The 15,796-nt window shown below is 44.2% G+C and overlaps 1 protein-coding gene across 3 annotated transcripts in view; it reads right to left on the reverse strand.

The window, feature by feature from the left end:
• CACNA1E (calcium voltage-gated channel subunit alpha1 E) overlaps positions 1-15,796 on the reverse strand; it is a gene marked incomplete at both ends in the record, with an annotated part of 301,265 nt that overhangs the window by 41,896 nt on the left and 243,573 nt on the right. For all 3 annotated transcript variants that reach the window (XM_079696521.1, XM_079696523.1, XM_079696522.1), the window contains 4 exons: positions 774-911; positions 1,440-1,600; positions 3,992-4,088; positions 5,725-5,736. In XM_079696521.1, coding sequence (XP_079552647.1) covers positions 774-911; positions 1,440-1,600; positions 3,992-4,088; positions 5,725-5,736 — 408 coding nt within the window. The remainder of the gene's footprint in view (positions 1-773; positions 912-1,439; positions 1,601-3,991; positions 4,089-5,724; positions 5,737-15,796) is intronic.

The following is a 15,796-nucleotide window of genomic DNA, read 5'->3' on the forward strand; positions in this document are numbered from 1 at the left end:
GCCTTCATTAGCAGATGTGCCATCTACTGTATTTTCTTATCTGACTTTTTAAACTTTGTGGATCCTCCGTGAATTTGGGGCTCCACAACCAAGCTGGTGGAGGTCCAGTGACCCCCAATCCACTGCTCTTTCTAGCCCCGGTGCCATCATGCATCCAACTCCTAAACACCAGAGTGACATTACTTTACAGTTGAGGTTGTCATAAAGTACCAAGAGACTCCTGAATTTCCCTTTGGCATTTTGCTGCCACCAGAAAGTGGTGTCTTGGTTACTGCCAAGTCTCTGAAAAAATAAGCCTGCAGCTACAAGCAGCATAAAAACTGCACTCTGTTGTCTTTGACATGTGAGGTATGACCACAGAAAGCATCTCTGGGTTCTGCCACCTCATCCTTAACCCTTGACCCTCATGTCCAGGGCCAACTCGGAGGATAAATCTGTCTAAAACCATCCTCAGGGACTCTCCTATGGTGTGGAGAGCTGTTCAAAACTCATTTGTTCTGTAGGAATCAGATGGCTCTATTCACCTCCTTGATCATGGGCTGAAACACTGTGTTTCAAATATTTCCCTGACTTCGCCAGCTCCCTCCTGATTCCTGCTTGAAGGATTTTCATTCTTCCTCTCTCCTGCCCGTCTCACCTACTCATAACCACTTACTTTCCTTGGTACAATAACAAAGGGTTAGCCTTGTTTATCTCAAATCAACTTCTCAAGGCAAACACATGGGCCTAGCCCAGCTCATAGACAAGCATGCCAAGCCAAACCAATCACTCACTGAGGCCATCCTTCCCCTGTGGAGACGGTGAAGAGGGTCAGCAGGGCCCAGATGATGTTGTCATAGTGGAATTCATGGCGCTTCCATTCTCGGCCTTTCACCTCCATCTTGTTTTTCTCATGATCTACATAGTTTCCTCTAAAACCAGAGCAGAAGTGAACCAGAACCTCTTCACTATAGCTCATGGAAGAGCAAAGAAATTCTAGGGACTTCGATAATGTACAGTAGTAATTATCAGCATTCAAATGCAAGCAAGAGGGGATTTTATTAAGGCAGTGTATTATCATGGAATAAAAATGAGATTTGGTGCCCAACAGACATGGAAGATTAAATCCTAATCCTTTCACTAGTCACTGTATAACCTTGAGCAACTTCCTTAAACTTTCTGTGCCTAGGCTTCCACACCTATAATGTCCAAATAAAACCTATCTCAAAAGGTCATTAGAAAGATTTAAAATTAAAACCTGATGCAAAATGCTATGTTCTATGTCTCACACAAAAGAGGTACTCACTCAAAATGTAGCAACTTCTTATTTTGCCTTTTTTCCCAAAAGAGGAATGGATTTAAGAAAGGGAGAAAGAAAAGACCTATCTGTAAAGGGTTGAGTGGACCTTGGCAGAACACACTTTAGCAGAAAGTGAGTGGTATGTGCTGGTGGCGCTTACATGCACTCCTTCTCTGTGTCCTTGGAACTGTCTGTGCAATAGAAGAACTTGCCCTTGAAAAGTTGAACTGCGATGACAGCAAAGATGAACATGAAGAGCTTATAGACAATTAGTATGTTGAAGACATTTTTCAAAGAGGTGACCACACAGTCGAAGACAGCCTGTGAACAGAAAAAAGAGCCATGGTGTGTGAATCCCTGGAATGGCCTGTGTATTTGCCTACAGCTGAGTTGGACCCACACTACCACCAGCCAGCCCACTAAGAAGGTGCCCCAGGAGATATCACCCTAGTAAGAAGTGACACTCATGGGATTCGGACCTGTTTTCTAAGCTGGTCATGACTGCAGGAACCTATAATTTAGGAGGGGAACACATGTTCTGAATCTGAAAGGAAACCCAAAGCAGTAGAGACCAGATGGTATCAGGCAGGGGAGGGAGTCCTTTGTGGAATCCTATTACGTGCATTCCACTTAGTGTGAAATAGAAATTTATTCCAGAAAAGGGATCCTTGAAATCATTTAGCCTGTTTTAGGCATTAAATAGCTTATCCGTAACTTCATCTATTTGGGGCACATTCTTAGATTTGATTTATACACTGAATATGTATTGCTTTCTCTTAGCCTTTCTAAATAGATCAGGGAGTGATAATAAACTATCACCTTTGTTCATTTTAATGATATTTTGGAATAAGTTCACACATTTACCCCAATTACATTCCACACTTCACGTAAATGTTCTCTAGTTTAAAGCTGGCTGTGCTGGGGATGAAGATTCAACAGGTGATGTGGGAAGGGGTAAGAGCCACCCTCTCTTAGAGATGGGAGGACCAGATGGACAGAATCTGGCACTTGCACTTCAGTTCAAGGCAGTGAATCTCCTTCTGAAGAATCCACTGTAGGCCCTAAGCCATGAAGAGTTACATGGGAATTCAACACATTTCAAACCATTTTTAGGTTATTTTCTAGGTTTGTAGGTTTAGCTCACTGGAGAGTCTAGCCCCACGGTGGCGCTGCGTTTGAGCGGTTGCCTCTTCACAGCGCTGGGTGAACACTGCTGGTTTAATTAGTTCAGCACTGCAGGGAATGTGAGTGACATGCAGCCTCGTGGAATTATCAGATCCACCTACATTTCCCTCAGGTTATGGAGCTGCAGAGCAAAGAGCCAGCCCTTCCTAATTAGTTGGAATTAACCAAGGTTGGGTCGCCTTCTTCAGCCTGTTAACTAATCTCATCATCCTGTCCAAGCTCTTCTCAGGACCCCAACATAGCTCAGAGGAGGAGACCAGTGGACCTGGGCTGCAGCTAACAACATTGGTTAGGGCCCCAGGCCTCCCGGCCATATTTTTCTGGGGGTGAGGCAGAAAGGAATGAATGTTCACAGGCACCGACCCCGGCCAGGCCCTGTGCTGGGGCCCGTCACCAGGTGGAGGGTTATAATGAACAGCGTGTGAAAGATTTCCCAATACCGTGGGAGGTGCCTGATCCAGGAGGGAAGGCAGGGCAGTGGAGGAGGAGAGCAGGCAGTGAGGACACTTCCTTTGGAGCATGAGTACCTCTCCTCGGGAATCCACGCAGGAGGCCAGGGCCCTGGGCTCTGAGAGGAAGCCATGCCTCAGCCAGTTAGGGTCCCTCCAAAAAAGACTTTCCTGTGGTCTTAAGCCTTTGATCAACCTGGTTGGTTTAACACCTCTCTGCAGAGCCAGAGGGCTGAAAGGGAAGCAGTTGGGGTGGCAGTGGAGGGATTGGTGGGGAAGATCAGAGGTGATGCAAACCCAATGCGAAAGAGGAACTGGGGAGCCGGGGAGTCCCTTGTTCCCTCCCTGGTGGTGGCTGGCTCTCATTCACAGGAATTCAGGAAGGAAGAACTTTTCTCCCATGAGGCTTCAGCTTCCATAACAGCAAGGGATGTGTGTGGGAGAGGCAGGTTCCACAAGCCAGCAACCTGAGGGCAGGAAGGCTCAGGGAAGGAGCTCAGGGTGGGTGAGCAGGTCAGAAGGCAGGAGAACCCAGATAATAGACCTCTGAAGACACAGGTCCTGGCAACAGGGAGAACTTAGTTGTGTGAGCTCACTTTCCCATTTCTTCTCTGCTTGTGCCAAAAATGACTCTGTGTCCTTGGGCAAGTTATTGGCCTCTAAAATATGAAGGGTCAGGGCTAGAAGATTCTTTCTTTCTCTAGAATCATGAGGAGAGAAACCAGCCCAGGTGACTTGGTCTGACCTAGTATGCAGACCACAACACGCAGGGCTCATGCTCCTTCCATTCTGGTGTCTGACCCACCTTAATGACACAGGAGGCTCCAGGATAAAGCCACACAGGGTTCTTCCTATGACTTCCCACAGAGGGTGGGGCCAAAGTCGTTAGAGATAGATTTCTTAGGATATTGGTTATTTTCCTTTGAAACTCAGACCCTTAGTTCAAGCAGATGAAAAGAATCTCAGTCTCTGTGTGAGCAAAAAGAATATCCCCAGAAATAATTCTCCCAAAGCAGGCCACCTAGGCTGCTCTCTCTAGATGAAGGGGAGCTGATGGGAAGAAACTGGTGAACGTTACCTTGAGCTTGGGCAGGCGCTTGATGGTCTTTAGTGGTCTCAGCACCCGCAGCACCCGCAGGGACTTGATGGTCTTGATATCCCGGCCCTTGTTGGTTCTGCAGGGGAGAAGTCCCGGGAAATCACAGGACAGGGGAGCGTTAAAGTGACAGTCACACTACTACATTAACAACAGGGAGAAGGGGGAAAGAGGTGGGCAAGAGGCCTGAAATTGGGTCACAGTAGACCCCAAACAACACCCTCTGGGAAAATTTTCCAATCACTCCCCGGTGTGCACACACTCATATGCACGCACACTCATGCATACTCACAAAGAGGAAGACACAGGTACACCACAGAGGCACCCATGCACACATGTTAATCAACACTTCCTACCCCTAACAGCCGGAGCAATGCTGCTCATGACCACACTGACCAAATGGAAATGGAGGATCAATCGACTAGGGAACAGGACCGTAGCCCATTGTGGACCGGCATGGTGCCTAGCCTAGGGAGTCTTCAGTAGAAGGCTCTCAAATAGTATTTGCTGAATTGAATAGGGAGCCATGGTTGAGAGCAAGTCTCATCAGAGGACTCAACCTAATCCTTCCTTCAGCTCTAGGTTTGTCACCTCTGCACAGTTCAGGGGACAGCAGGGTAAGGAAGGCTGGTGGGGACATGACACCCGTGCTGTGCTGGGCTGCTGGCTCCAGAGAGAGCATGTCATGCAGGCTTCTAGCCAGGACTTTGGCTCACACCCCGATTATCTCTGTGCGAGTGGCTCTTCCAGCAGTCCCTTCCCATTTCCAGCCCTCTGCACCTAGCACAAGCTGCAGAGAGCCTGCAGTTGGAGGAGGCCCAAACTGCAGCCCACGCCCACCTTTATCCTTGCCCTACAGCTAATGACCCTCCCTCTTCAGCCTCTCGGAAATGTTTGCTCCTAGTAGACAAAATACATCTTTCTATTTTTGGGAAAGAAATGAATAAATCAACCTGCATTTCTCTCTCCACCCTGCCCATCCCCTGAGATCTTTGCATTCAAGTCAAACAACTGCAATTTGTAAAACATGCAGATGGTAGAAAATGAGACTCTAAATAGTGAGCTCAGGTTCTGGTTCTTTCCTCACGTTGGCCCAGATCACCATGACACCAACTATCAGAGGAAATGGGATCCATCTAGAACATCAGATGGGAACTACAAGGCTTCTGCCTGCTTTTCACCCTGTCCATCCTGCCATACCCGTCCTCCAAATAGGGAGATCGAAGGCCATCCATTCCTTCATACAAGGCAAGGTAGGAAGACATTTTATGGAATGCTGACTGCCTAGAATGTGAATTTTGAGACCCTCTTAAATGGTTACAATCCATGATCTATAAGTTGCTTTTACTCAGTTCTAGATCTGAATATAGATAACCCAAAAGTATCACATTGATATCAATGGCCTCTTGCATCCATGGGCTTTGTATATTTTATAAACTCTTTTACTTTAGTAGGTTCGTCTATCTACCTTTCTAAAAAGGCAACATATAGGCCGAATACATATCCAAACCAATAAGAATGATCAGTTCCCAGGAAGGCTTGGTGACTCCTAGTTTTTGTTCTCTCAGATATCAGGGAAAACACACCACTCACATAAACTCACCACTCCTTTCTTAGTGAGTCAGTTCCTTCCCTCTCAACCATACTTTCTCCCTCCTCCAACCCACTCCCCATATTCTTTTAGTTCAAAGAAAACTGAAGAGAAAAATATTTACCCCAAGGCATTCCTATGGAGGATCCAAGCAGAAAGCAGTAAAAAAAAAAAAAAAAAAAAAAAGGAAGAGAGGTAATGGAGAGAAGGGAGATAGTCAGTAAATTCAGGGAGAAAAGAGAACTTTAGGACAACGGGAAATTGGAGATGCCCAGACCCTAGAGATCCCGCTTACAGCCTTGGCACTTGCAGAGTCTGCACGCTTTGTGAAGGAAAGGAAGGGCCAGCACACCATCACTCCACACCCACCTCTCCACCCTGCAAAGGCAAAGGACCTCTGCAAGCATTAGGGACGCTGCCTCTAACTATATGGCATTCCCCATGTGTACTTTATTCCATGGAGCCTCGCTGAATTGGAGTTTTCTAAATGTAGTCTTTCAATTCCACTTCCTTAGTAGCCTTCAGACAAACTCCTTCTGTTTCCAGTGAATTTATAAGAAGCCAGGCTAGAGGAAAAGTGCCTGATCTGGGCCAGAAACTATGTCTTGGAAAAGGCGTTTCAAGACACAGTGGCATACGTATGCTTATGAAGGAGTTCATTTGAAGAGGGAGACACAATGTCCAGAAGAGGGCTACTCTGACATCTCTCAAAAGCACAGAGGGGCCATATCATAAAACCACCTTGAAATATGGGGGAAGGCATTGTCTATCAAGGTCCTGATGTCACATAAAGGGATGCCTTTTGATAAATTAAATGACCACCCATCCTTTGTGAGCTATTTACCGTGTAGCTTGCAGACAAATCATCCCAGTTCTATTGGTGAGGCTTAAAAATGACAAAAATAAACATGGAGAGCATAAACATGAAACATTTGAGATAGAAATAATAAAAGCTAACTTTCTGAATATTTATTCTTGGCCAGACTCTGTTAAGCACTTGTAGTGCAACTCTTTATTCGGACGTCCTAATAACTTTCGGACAGAGGTATTATTAGCTCCATTTCACAGATGAGATGCTGAGAAGCTGAGTGCCCAGCAGTGGCAGGGAAAGCTGGGATTTGAACCCAAGTCTATATGATGCTCAGAGCTCTTGCTCTGCACCATTAAGCTTCTGCACCAGCAAGTTTTTGGTTCTAGGCTCTGTCAAACAGCTCACCAAATTCTAGAGCTGGAACATATCCTTGAAATCCACTTAACTGCAAACAAAACTGCAGCCTGTGGAAGGTGTGCCTTGCATAAGATCTCAGTAAGTGAGCCCCAGTGCCACGGGTGAACAGGCCGGCTGCTATGAAGAAGTGCCTAAAATTCAGCCTTTGCTTCTTGGTTGACAGTTGGCTGTGAAGGGTACTTTTTCTTCCTTTCTTTTAAATTTTTTTACTTACCACAAACCTATGTTACACCACCATATGCCACAAGCAAAGATTTCCAATGACCATTCTATTCAGTGAATGATCCCACATTCAAAATTATATTAATTTTCACTGTAAATGCCAAATGAATGGTGGTTTGAGAATCAAACCCAAAGCCTTATAAACCTTAAATCCCTCATGTGATAATCTCCAAATGCTCAGAAGGCAGAGGAAATATCTTCCCCTGAGTTATAACAGTGTCTTCTCATGCATGAGACTGGGCATGTGGTAGGTCAGCCAAATATACCTTTATCCATTCATATAACAGCACTGATGGAGTCCTTAATAAATGTCTGGCACTATTCTAAGTACTAACTACACGGTTGTGAACAAAACAAATGAGGTCCCTCCCTAATCTAGGAGGGAAGACAGGCCTTAAATAAACAAGCAAACAAATGAAGGTATAATTGCAAGCTAAATGCTTGGGAAAGATGGAATCATTTGATTGAAAATTTTGCCAGAACAACTACATAGGTCACCATCTTTTCCCCAGGTTACATTCATCTTAAGCAAAAGCTCAGGGAGAATCTTCCAAATCCTTGAAATGAGAGAACAAAGTGGGATCAATGGATGGACAGGTGGTCCAGGCTTTCACCTTCCATTAGCCCAGGTCCTTAGCCCCAAGACCTTTATATCCAGTAGAGTCTAAATGGGTTCATACTCACAGATACCCATCTGTTGATTTTTAACTTTCCTATTGAAGGAAAGTTCAATAATTTTTTCTCCTCCTACACACCCAGATAAAGGACAGAATTTGCTCTCTACAATTAATTTTGTCCCAGGATCCTAGTAAAATGTCATGCTATGGAACAAAGGGGATCTCTGACCTGTGTGTGTGTGTGTGTGTGTGTGTGTGTGTGTGTGTGTGTGTGTGTGTCCCTTGGTTTGGGAAGTGGAATTCTTTGATGGTACACTCTGATCTTAACAGCTGACTGTGATTGCCAAAGTATTGGGCTAGTAGTCCCATTCTGACTCCTACAGAGTTGAGCCAAGGATAGTAATCAGACACAGGCCAAAAGTAAAATAAAGATTAGTCATTGCTCTGCACATCTTTCAAACAGGTCTGCAGAAGAGCTACTGAAAAGCTAGGATTTTGAGTGGCTGTAAAAAAGCATGCTTGGGTTCTCAGTTTTGTTAACATACATTCAGTACAAACTTGAAAACTGTCATTTGAAATGAAAGGAATACTGGCTAACAAAGCCACAGGGTCAGGAAAAGCATCAACAACGTAGTCCCCATTAATTAAAATATATCATAAATTTACACATGGGCTAGGCTAAACTACCTCTCCCAAATCCCCGCATACAAGATTCATTTAAGCCATTATCCAAGTCAACAAGATTGCAAGGGAGAGGTTTTATCAAACCAAGAGAACAGACTCTTCAAGTACTTCAACTGCGGCATATTGTTTAAGAAAAAATTCATGAGCTTTTTACAGGTCATTTAAGTATAATCATTTGATAATACTTTGCTACGCTTTGCTACTAAATTTATAAGCAGAATTTTTTTACACTGCCTGGCTAATTGGTGAAATTTTATCAGGTGTAAAATTGACTCTAGAAGTTTTAGCCACAGTAATCAGAGAAGAAAAAGAAATAAAAGGAATCCAAATTGGAAAAGAAGAAGTAAAGCTGTCACTGTTTGCAGATGACATGACACTATACATAGAGAATCCTAAAGATGCTACCAGAAAACTACTAGAGCTAATCAATGAATTTGGTAAAGTAGCAGGATACAAAATTAATGCACAGAAATCTCTTGCATTCCTATACACTAATGATGAAAAATCTGAAAGAGAAATTAAGGAAACTCTCCCATTTACCACTGCAACAAAAAGAATAAAATACCTAGGAATAAACCTACCTAAGGAGACAAAAGACCTGTATGCAGAAAACTGTAAGACACTGATGAAAGAAATTAAAGAAGATACAAGCAGATGGACAGATATACCATGTTCTTGGATTGGAAGAATCAACACTGTGAAAATGACTGTACTACCCAAAGCGATCTACAGATTCAATTCAATCCCTATAAAACTACCAATGGCATTTTTCACAGAACTAGAACAAAAAGTTTCACAATTTGTATGGAAACACAAAAGACCCTGAATAGTCAAAGCAATCTTGAGAAAGAAAAACGGAGCTGGAGGAATCAGGCTCCCTGACTTCAGACTATACTACAAAGCTACAGTAATCAAGACAGTATGGTACTGGCACAAAACCAGAAATATAGATCAATGGAACAGGATAGAAAGCCCAGAGATAAACCCACCCACATATGGTCACCTTATTTTTGATAAAGGAGGCAAGACTATACAATGGAGAAAAGACAGCCTCTTCAATAAGTGGTGCTGGGAAAACTGGACTGCTACATGTAAAAGAATGAAATTAGAACACTTCCTAACACCATACACAAAAATAAGCTCAAAATGGATCAAAGACCTAGATGTAAGGCCAGACACTATCAAACTCTTAGAGGAAAACATAGGCAGAACACTCTATGACATAAATCACAGCAAGATCCTTTTTGATCCACCTCCTAGAGAAATGGAAATAAAAACAAAAATAAATAAATGGGACCTAATGAAACTTAAAAGCTTTTGCACAGCAAAGGAAACCATAAACAAGACCAAAAGACAACTGACAAAGAATTAATCTCCAAAATTTATAAGCAGCTCATGCAGCTCAATAGCAAAAAATCAAATAACCCAATCCAAAAATGGGCAGAAGACCTAAATAGACATTTCTCCAAAGAAGATATACAGATTGCCAACAAACACATGAAAGGATGCTCAACATCACTAATCATTAGAGAAATGCAAATCAAAACTACAATGAGGTATCACCTCACACTGCTCAGAATGGTCATCATCAAAAAATCTACAAACAATAAATGCTGGAGAGGGTGTGGAGAAAAGGGAAACCTCTTGCACTGTTTGTGGGAATGTAAATTGATACAGCCACTATGGAGAACAGTATGGAAGTTCCTTAAAAAACTAAAAATAGAACTACCATAGGACCCAGCAATCCCACTACTGGGCATATACCCTGAGAAAACCATAATTCAAAAAGAGTCATGCACCACAATGTTCTTTGCAGCTCCATATACGATAGGCAGGACATGGAAGTAACCTAAGTGTCCATCGACAGATGAATGGATAAGGAAGATGTGGCGCATATATACAATGGAATATTACTCAGCCATAAAAAGAAATGAAATTGAGTCATTTGTAGTGAGGTGGATGGACCTAGAGACTGTCATACAGAGTGAAGCAAGTCAGAAAGAGAAAAATAAATACCATATGCTAACACATATATATGGAATCTAAAAAAAAAAAAAAGGTTTTGAAGAACGTAGGGGCAGGACAGGAATAAAGATGCAGACACAGAGAATGGACTTGAGGACACGGGGAGAGGGAAGGGTAAACTGGGACAAAGTGAGAGAGTGCCATTGACTTATATACACTACCAAATGTAAAATAGCTAGCTAGTGGGAAGCAGCCACATAGCACAGGGATATCAGCTCAGTGCTTTGTGACCACCTAGAGGGGTGGGATAGGGAGGGTGGGAGGGAGACGCAGGAGGGAAGAGATATGGGGATACATGTATATGTATAGCTGATTCACTTTGTCATAAAGCAGAAACTAACACACCATTGTAAAGCAATTATACTCCAATAAAGATGTTAAAAAAAGAAATTAATTTAAAAAATTGACTCTAATGTTAAAATTTGAGGATAATTTCACATGTGAGTATGTACTGGCCCTACTTTAATTGGGGCTCAATTGGGCTACCCATTTCCCCATTTATTTCCTACTTATTTGTTAAGTTTCCTGGTTGCTCTCCAAAAAAATAATTGCCACATTTCTCTTATGTCTCATCAGTAAAAGATGAGAATCTTCCAGCTCAGTTGTCAAGCTGCCCTCCAGATCTTTCATGTGTAATCACTCATCATTCCCTGTAATCTTGCTTTTCATCTTCTATGTCCCCCTTTCTCAAACGATGTGCTCTCAAACTGATTTCTGCTAGGAACTGACTCTCCTTCCACAGTGGGAGGTGCGTGCTGGGGGGCAGAGCCAGAACATCAGTTTCTGAACAGTCCTTCCCTCTTTTAAGTGGAATGGTCTTCTTCTTCCCTTCCCCATGAGCCCAGGAGGGAACAGCACAGGGATTTTAAGGAATCTCTTGCATTAGAGGAATGGACAGGCTTGCTGGAATGTAAAGGGGGCCGCGGGGTTATGCTGTGAGGAGCCTTGAACCTTGCTAAAGTGTCTGGACTATTATTTAGTAGTCAATAATAATTATCACTTATTATGTACTTACTAAGTGCTTGGCACTACACTGGACACAATATATTTTACCTTAGTTAATTCTCATAAGACAAAAATAGAGTTATTTTTAATTTTTACTTACAGATGAGCAAGTAGAAGTTCAGAGAGTTAAGGTAGCTAATAATTAACGGTGCTAAGTTTATCTGACTCTGAAACCTAGGCTCTTATTTACAACGTTACAATGCCTTTCCACATGGGAAAATCCAGCACTTTGACCTTGTCACTGCTTGGCTGCTGCCATTTGGGGATTATTTTTCTTCCTGACCCATACCTCAGCATCTTTTGGGATCACCCAGGAGCCATAAATCCTTTGGGACTCTGCCATCTTGCTTTGTTCTGTGACCAGAGCACTAGTTCTATGCTAAGCGGTTAGTACGTAAACCTTTTCTTCTTGCATACGGACTTCAACAAACTCCCTGTAACACACTCATCATTGCCTTTGCAAAGTTCCTCCTTTGCAAAACTCGAGCACTATACTCTTACTGGAAGATATTTTTGTCCAAGCACTGGGAAGCAGCAAGAGATAGCAAAGCACCTATCGCCTAGCAGTTCTGTTGTTCATTCTGGTGAAGAGTGACCTGATTTGTCTTGCTTCTTAGTCTTCCTAATTTAAACATACCCCAAGACCCCTCATCTGCTGATCTTTCTAAGAAGACCTTCATGCCAGCTGAAGTCCAGCCCATACACTCCCCCAGATGGAGACTAACTCATAATGCTAGCCTGTGCCTCTATGAGTGTGGGTTAAGCAGACGGCTGGCAGGTCACATGATCTGAGCAGATACTTCCCAAGTCTCATCATGAAATCTTCTGACCCAAATTACTCTAAAACCTACTTTTAAATCTGGAGGGCACTGTGATGAGTTTCTACTAATCCTGCAGAACTGGGCTCTTCCCACAGCTGTGAAGCCTCACCTTTCTCTGCCGGGTGCTTTTGCATCTGAGTCTGGTTAGCCAAATTGTCGGTTATCATGTGGACTGGACCATTTCATTTTGCTTGGTTCTGTGGCCACAGGCTGAGATCCTATTTACAACCAACCCCCTCCCCAAATTGTGCTTATTAATAAAGACAAATATTAAGATGTTCACAATCATTGTCTCCATATGATAAAGCTCCCTAAGCGCACATTCTACAGAGGGTTCCCCAGCAGCACCAAGGCCATTTGTAACAGAATGCATTTTCCAGTGTTCATCAAAAAACATGCATGCTGGGGCTTAAAGACAAGAACAGGTAGACTGGGAACTTCTGTCTTTCTTTCAGACACTTCCTTCATGTGGCTGCCACTATGACCTTCCTTTTTCCCTCCCAAACCCTGTTTGCAAGGCAGCTAGGGTGTAAAATACAGCAGTGGGAATCCCAAGAGTCCATGGACATTAATCATCTTCAGTGTCCCTGCTGGGGTCCAAAGTCAGATAAAGTCACTCTTGAGGTGACTCTTAAGGCTGGAGTCTCAAGCAATGACATCCTTCTATCTGCTCACAGCTGGAAATTTCCAATTCCAGCTCAGCTGGTATCCTAAATCCACAGTTAATGGGCTACCTGATGGCTAAATTTAATTTTAATCCTTCATCTCTTCCACAGAGCAGTGGAACTGGATGAACTGTCTGGCTCAGTAGTAAATGGGTCTTCTTTGAATGGAGTAGGACTCTGTCCACCCTTTTTCCCCCTGCAAGATTAATGAGTAGTCATAGCTTCCTGTGGGAGACACCCCTCTCACTTTTAAAAGAATGGGGGCTGTCAAGAAAGAAGCCCCGAGGCAAAACTTGAGGTTTGAGGGGACTGCCTCAGACACAGGCAGACAGCAAAGGACAGGAGAAAGGGTCAGGCAGGTGTAAGGTGGAATATCAGTGCTATGATTACCAAGCTCCGCTGAGTGTGAGCACGTACCAGCATTTCAGTTCTAAGTAGTCACTCCTTTCTCATGTATGCACACTCCCACCTTCACAAACACAAAGCCTCAAATGCAAAACCAGAACCAGAGTACCATTTCCAAGTCTAAAATTGTCTGTGCTTGTGTATGTCGTTGAATGAATTCAGAACCAGCTCTGCTGCTGTGGCTGGTTCTGAATGCGTTCAAAAGACCGTATCCATCTTAGAGACTAGGGCAGACTGTCAAGTGTCAGGAAAGTGACATACTTCAATGAAGAGAATGTACTAAAAGCTAACGTGGGAGTTCCGGGTCCTTCTGGCATCAAGAGGCGATTGACTCATGTTTTTCTTTTCTGGCTAAGGACTGAATAATGAAAGGCCAAGTGTGGCTGTGATCCAGATCCCCTGTGTGCCAGGGAGCCCTGACCTTACCTCGTGCCCTGCTATGATGGAAAATGGTAACGGGAAGCTTTGGCGCCAGCTGCCTGAGAGCCTGCATGACTCTGACTGATGTACACAGCCATGCTGGGGAGGAGGTGGGAGCTGAATTGCTAGTTATTTTTCTTTTAAACTGTTTGAGAAGCCATCATAAGCTGCGAATTTACTATTTAGAATCCAACCCAGGACAGCTCACCTGGTGACTTGACTTGAGCTGGTCAAGTAACATGTTGTAGAGCAATAGGAATGAAGACGAGGAAGGGGCCTGGGCTGGAGTGCAGGATCACACCCTTCCCATCCTCCCCTGCGGTCCCTACTGACGTGCTGGCCTGGCCCCGCCCACCTGCCTGCCAGAAGCCCTTCACTAAATGTGGAAGACAGGAAGCCTGAGGGCCAGACAGCATCGCCATCAATGGGCAGGACCCCATAAGGTTCATGTACTCAACCTGCACAATGGACACATGACCCCCCTACAAGGCAGCCGACTCTGGGGGGTGCCCCAAAGTGAGGGGGTGTGTCCAATGTACAGATACCCAGAAATGCCAAGGCTGGAACGAACTCTGCTTTCCCACCCAGCAGACCGGGAAGCAGAAGTGATGGCAACAGGGTGTGAGAAAAGTGGGAAAAGCAGTTTCTGGTCTTTCAGTGGACAATAATTATCAAACAGAAGAATCCCTCTTTTTCAAATAGAAAAAGATCAAAGAGAAAGGTTTCACAGGCCCAGTCACTCACCAGACTTTTCTTGAAACCACAGAGAGGAAAAGGCATAGTCACGATATTTATAGTTGGCAAACACTCCGTGTCCCCACGTGGCCCAGAAAGCGGGGTGTTGTGAGGGCAGTGGGATGAGGGAGAGCTGTAGCCAACCTCTGTCAAAACTCTGCCCGCCTCTACACAGGTATCGGGCTTATGGAGGGAGACCTGAGTGTTCTTATAAATGCTTTATAATGTAAAAGTGGACTCGGAAGAACAGGAAGGGTGCAATACAGGTATCTTTCCATTTATTTTCTTAACCCTTGCTATGCCCACACTCAGAAAATAATCCCCTTCCCCTCCTCCTCAAAAGTCAATAAAGTGCCCACATGGAATCTGTCGAGTTTACATGATAAAGAATCCCTTCACTTCACATATGCAGCTATAAAGAAGAGAGATCCCCTTTCGGCCAATACATAAACAACATACATGCTCCTAGAAAATATACATGATGGCAGGTGCAGACTGCTGCAGTAGAAGGGCTCAGCTTTCTCTGAGAATTCAGCTAGAGGCCATTTTCTCCCCTTGGTTGGGGTGTTGCTACTGGGACTTGGGCTGGGTCCTGAGAAGGCTCTGGCTGCCAGTGGTGGAAGAGATACCAAGTCATTTCTGATTTCTGAGGAGCCACGGAAAGGTATTACCATGACAATCAACATCAGTTCTGCTCAAATTGAGCAATAACCTTTGCAGAAGCCTCAGTAAAACAAGGTTCAATTTCAAGGAGAGAGAGAGAGATAGGCCAGGAGTAAGGTTATGTGGATGGTGGACATTCTTAGGGGCAAAAATATGGGATATGACAATGAAAGTTGTATCCACAGAGAGGGAGGTCCTTGACAAGCCTACAGAAAAACTCACACATGGTTCTCTTGGCCTGAGCCCCTGACCACAGCCCCGCAGGGGGACATAGGCCTTATTCCGATATCAACCCATTTCAGGCCAGGCCCTTGCTTTGATGGCAGGGGAAACCCTGGCTAACCCTACCAAAATGATGGGAGAGCTGAATTCTCTGTGCCCTTAATGAGGAAAGGGAGAGAACAGAGTTAGAAAGCATGAGCATACGAGCAAGAGAAAGCATTACCTGGACCTCATTAAACATGACGAAGGCCAGAGGAGGGGGGTGTGAGCCTGTCCCATAAGCAGGAGAAAGGGGAGAGGAAATGTGCATGGCAAGCTTAGAAGGATGCTAACAAAAGAGAGAGTGTGGATGGAGAAGGATGAGCAAGTACCATTTACATTTTGGAGAGAAATGAATAAACAGTTCAAGAAGTGAAATCACTAAAAGCAAGCAATGGGGCTTCCCTGGTGGCGCAGTGGTTGAGAGCCCGCCTGCTGATGCAGG

The sequence above is a fragment of the Hyperoodon ampullatus genome (assembly GCF_949752795.1).
Source record: "Hyperoodon ampullatus genome assembly, chromosome: 2".
NCBI lineage: Eukaryota > Metazoa > Chordata > Mammalia > Artiodactyla > Ziphiidae > Hyperoodon > Hyperoodon ampullatus.